The 4,753-nt window shown below is 28.9% G+C and overlaps 1 protein-coding gene across 1 annotated transcript; it reads left to right on the top strand.

Annotated features, from left to right (window-relative positions):
- Positions 1 to 344: 344 nt before the first annotated feature.
- Positions 345 to 3,727, top strand: LOC113381173 (LIM/homeobox protein LMX-1.2-like; the record flags this gene model as incomplete). Its single annotated transcript, XM_026620147.1, has 3 exons — positions 345 to 453; positions 2,624 to 3,057; positions 3,533 to 3,727. Coding segments are annotated over exons 1-3 (738 nt in total), but the record flags the coding sequence as incomplete, so codon positions are not given.
- Positions 3,728 to 4,753: the final 1,026 nt, after the last annotated feature.

The raw sequence follows: 4,753 nt of genomic DNA, 5'->3' as shown, positions 1-4,753 counted from the left end.
CAGTACGATCTCAAAAGCCTGACAGGCCAGTTGTGTTTCTTCTCTTCTATGATTTTTAATCATTTCCACCAACATTTTTTTCTTAAAATTGGTATAAACATAGTACTTCCAAAAATCTATTAACCCTACAATTCACCCTCACAATTTAAAAATTATTTCTATAAATTTATTCGTGAACTGTGCAATAAAGTGCATATTTAATACACAAGTGTTATTAAAATTTCCAAAGTGACATGAGTTCAAAATAATTTGGTGAAAATATATTAATTTTGTAAAGTGATTGCCAACCGCGCATGCGGGGCGTATTTGGTTCGCAGGGGTGCGATCAGGGGTGGACTTGGAATATGTTAGAATTTTATTCTAATTTGACTGCATTAGGTGGCGCCATGGGACCCATGAGAGGCCCAGAAGACGAAGCTCTTAGGGGCAATTTACCTTGTGCTGATAGACCAGGTTAGACACAAAATTGTAATTGAACTCATAATCTAAAAATAATAAAAATAGTCCTATATGACTTTCACGTCTAATTTATTAAATATTCTAGAATGGATTTGTGTGCAAAAATCATCGAGAATTATTTTTTATTTATATTTATCACATATTTAAAAATTTATTTTTGAAATTATATACGACAATAAGAATTTTTCATCCCAAAAGCTTACAAAATATTTTATATACATTATATCTCAGGTGCAATTTAATGCAATCAATATTGTTGTTAAAATAATTAAATGAATAAATCCAAATTAAATTATCATTTGTAATACTTTCATAAATTCTTAAAAATCAATATAATCTAAATTATATAATTTAAGTCAAAATCGTGTTATACAACTCTTTATAATGCCGTATAAAAAAAGTTCTTTTCGAAGAGACCGGAAGGAACTTCTCAAAAAGCTTTTGAAAAAGTTGTTCTTCCCTTATTGTCAATGTTTTTATCGACATTTCCTGAAGTGCTCACCTGCATAGTACATCTTGTATTTGTATATTTGTTATTGTATATATGTATATATAATCCTTTATTTCATAACTTTCCCAAAAACAGTTTTTATAAATATAAAGTTCATTATTTTCAAATAATTAATGCTGCAAGTAAAGTGGCATATTATATCAACTTTTTCTGTATACTGTGAATTTATAATCCATAATCAATACTTTAACATATATATTTAAACCAGAAATATTCAAAATAGAAACTTAAAATTCTATAACATAAACTTTTATAAAAAATTTTGACTGAGATTTTTGTAATTTTAATATCTAATATGCTATCGTACCTGCTAATATGTAACCATAATTTTTTTATTTTCATATCTATTCTATAAAATCTGTTCATTGTTTTGTATGAGCAGATCGCAAAATAAAAACATCAAAAAAAGTTCCAACAATTATAATTACAATTAAAACAATAAAATAAAGTTTTTGCACATATATCCATAATCGATATTATTAAAACTAAAATGAATAATTAATGTACAGGATACAATATACAATAAATAAATTTTAATTTCTAAAATTAAATATTAATTTTTATTTGTAAATATGAAATAGAATATAAAATATATAAAAGATCATTGCAATCGATAATTGCAATTATCGATTTAATTTGGTATTTTCAGAGAAAAAAAAACAAAAGACTACACATGTAGACGTGCAGTGTTTTCACTATTTTACAGTCATCATTTTTTCATCTTTAGATTTGGTTTTACGAATGAAAAGGCTTTCAATCTCAATCAGTTATTAGAAAATAATTCTTCAATTCAATCAAATATTAATTTACAGGTATTAACAAGAAATAAAGTTAATCAAAGCTAAATAATTGAAGTTTGACAGTAGGTAAGGTGTGAAATGCAATGCATTTGTTTTTAAATACTAATAAATTTTTTTATAAAATATTTAATAATGATTAATTTGTATTAAATTAATGTGTTCGATACTTAGAGATTTAATTATTATCAATAAGCAATAAATCAGTGAAAATTAAAGAAAAATGTATAAATTTAAAATATTGATTGTAATAATAATTATTCAGAGTTATATTAATAACTAGCAAACCCGACGAACTCCGTTTCGCCACCAGATGGTTTCGTGAGAAAGATGAAGAATTTTTTTGTATTTTGATTACAAAAATGTATTGATTTTTAGTTGAACTTCTCTAAGTAAATAAAAGTGAATCCGCAAATTATCCGTTTCATTGAAGTGCTCTTTGGTAAACTACATTTTACTAATTTTCTTAGCTATAAACCTTGCGGAGCCCGAGACCTTTCCAACGAATGCAAAATTGTCAAAATTGGTTTGTGCGTTCTGGAGTTATATCGTCAGGAAGGAAAACCCGACTTATTTTTATATATATGTAGATAATGTTTCAGAGTTCAGGAAAGTAATTATAAATTCCCTCTGAAAATCGAAAAAACCTACATTATAGTTATTGCTATACTAAAATAAACTATTATTACTATTCTATTATACTTGATAAAAAATGAATCTGCTGAATATAAATATGGAATGATTCAATATACGACTTCATTCAATATTAAATTCATTCTGTATTGAGTTCTTAATCAAAATTCTTAGATTATTAGTGAGTTTGCTTTTTCTAAATTTTTATTTTTCTATTTTTCAGAATGTGAGCCTCCACCACCTATAGCACCGAGCATAAAACTCGAACCCCAAGCCACTGGCGCTTCATCCTGCACAGGCTGCGGTCGTCTGATCCTGGACCGATTCCTGCTCCGAGTGGCAGACGCATCCTGGCACGAACATTGTTTAAGATGTTGTGCCTGCGGCGACACGTTATCCAGGTCCTGCTTCGCTCGCGATTTACGCCTTTACTGCAGGGCGGATTACGAACGAGCATTTGCAGCCAAATGTTCCCGCTGCTGCGAACGATTGCTCCCGAGGGATTTGGTGATGAGAGCTCAACAGCATGTTTATCATGTGGCTTGTTTTTCTTGCGCCGTTTGTGAAAGACCTCTGCAGAAAGGAGAACAGTTTGTTATAAGAGCTGGAAGACTGTTCTGCAGGCGAGACTTTGAAAAGGAGATGTTTTTTCTAGGGGTAATAATAATAAATACTTAATAAATACTTATTGAATTATACCGCTTATAGAAACTTCAATGTGTTTTTAGTTGATTGACAATTACAACTTTTTACTTCAGTTCTTATAAAACATAAAATTACTTTTTAATTTTTTTTTTATTTATTTCTTATAACCAATCTGAACCTTGGGTTCAATGAGGTTATTTGCTGACGGGTACAGGGCTTTTAGAAATTTCCCCAATAGAGAATTTCCTTACATAAATAAAGTGATTGTTAATTTATTAAATCTTGCGGCCACTTTCATTTTAATCTTCTCGTAGGTACTTGTTTTTTCTGGTCTATTATTAGAGACTTTTTAATATAAATCAATTTTTGTGTTTAAGAAATATTTCAGTAATTGTGTATTTCAACACATATTAAGTTTTTCTAAACATATTATATTATTTTTAAGTTTGCTTCAATTTTTTTTTAATATCTTATGTTTGTTCTCTAGGTGGATGATGATATGATTGTAGATGATTCATCAAGACCAAGAGATGGAAGAAGAGGCCCCAAAAGGCCTCGAACGATACTGACATCAGCCCAAAGAAGACAATTCAAAGCATCATTCGAACTTAGTCCTAAACCCTGCAGAAAAGTCAGAGAAGCTTTGGCAAAGGAAACTGGACTGAGCGTGCGGGTTGTTCAGGTAGAATAGATATATATACTTCTTTAAGACATTTAAAAAAAATAAAAGCTGATATAATTTGCTACTTCTACGACAATTATTTATTTTAGATAAGTCAAGGAATAAATATATAAAGTATATTAATGGAAAAAAATCAGTCGGATTCTAATTTTATTTTCATAAGGTCAAATGTTTAAGTTATAAATAAAACTTTGCATTAACAATTGAAACTATCTACATACAGTAGAACCTTGATTATCCGGACCTCGGTTATACGGAAATGCGATTATCCGGACTATCATCCGTGACTAATTTATATGTATGAACATATCTACAATTCAAATTTTTGCAGGATTTTTGCTGCAATTCAGTACATGTATGTAATGTAATCGAAGAAAATATGTATGTACATGCATAAGGAAGTGTTAATTTCTCAATAAACATTGATTTTTTGTTGATATCTATGTATGCAATTGTTATTTTTAATAAATACACAACATATTCTTCATACATTCGATTATCCGGATTTTTGATTATCCGAATGCCCATCGAAAACAATTAGTCTGGTTAATCTAGGTTCTAGTGTAATTATTATTACTAAACATATGATTGTGTCTTATACTATAGTAAAACTGCAAAGCATATTAATTGAAATGATTCGATAATATTTCTTTTAACACTTTAAATGCCATATTAGTCATTTGTGTATGACTTGTACAGAAATTCTACATATATGTGTCGGACACGTCAATCACAAATGTCTGACGCAAGCAATACTTTTTCAAAGCCTAAAAATTTCTTGGCTTATATATAAAACACTTTTCTCTCGACAAGCCGTGTATTGGAAAAAAAAGGTTTATTAGTATAAGCCATGTAAGTCATGCAGGTGCTAAATAAAAATAGTTTTTCTCCAGAAATATTTGCTAATTACTTTGACATTTTTCAGTTGCCTAACAGTTTTCTTGATACATTTTTTAACTAAATTATCTAATAAAGTTACCATGGCCCACGTATTTTTTTTTCTGATACTGAAAAAAATACTATCTA

The sequence above is a fragment of the Ctenocephalides felis genome, unplaced genomic scaffold, assembly GCF_003426905.1.
Source record: "Ctenocephalides felis isolate EL2017-DRISC unplaced genomic scaffold, ASM342690v1 CF-g0.4_SCAFFOLD_02644, whole genome shotgun sequence".
Classification (NCBI taxonomy): domain Eukaryota; kingdom Metazoa; phylum Arthropoda; class Insecta; order Siphonaptera; family Pulicidae; genus Ctenocephalides; species Ctenocephalides felis.
This window is presented reverse-complemented; position numbering and strand designations above follow the sequence as displayed.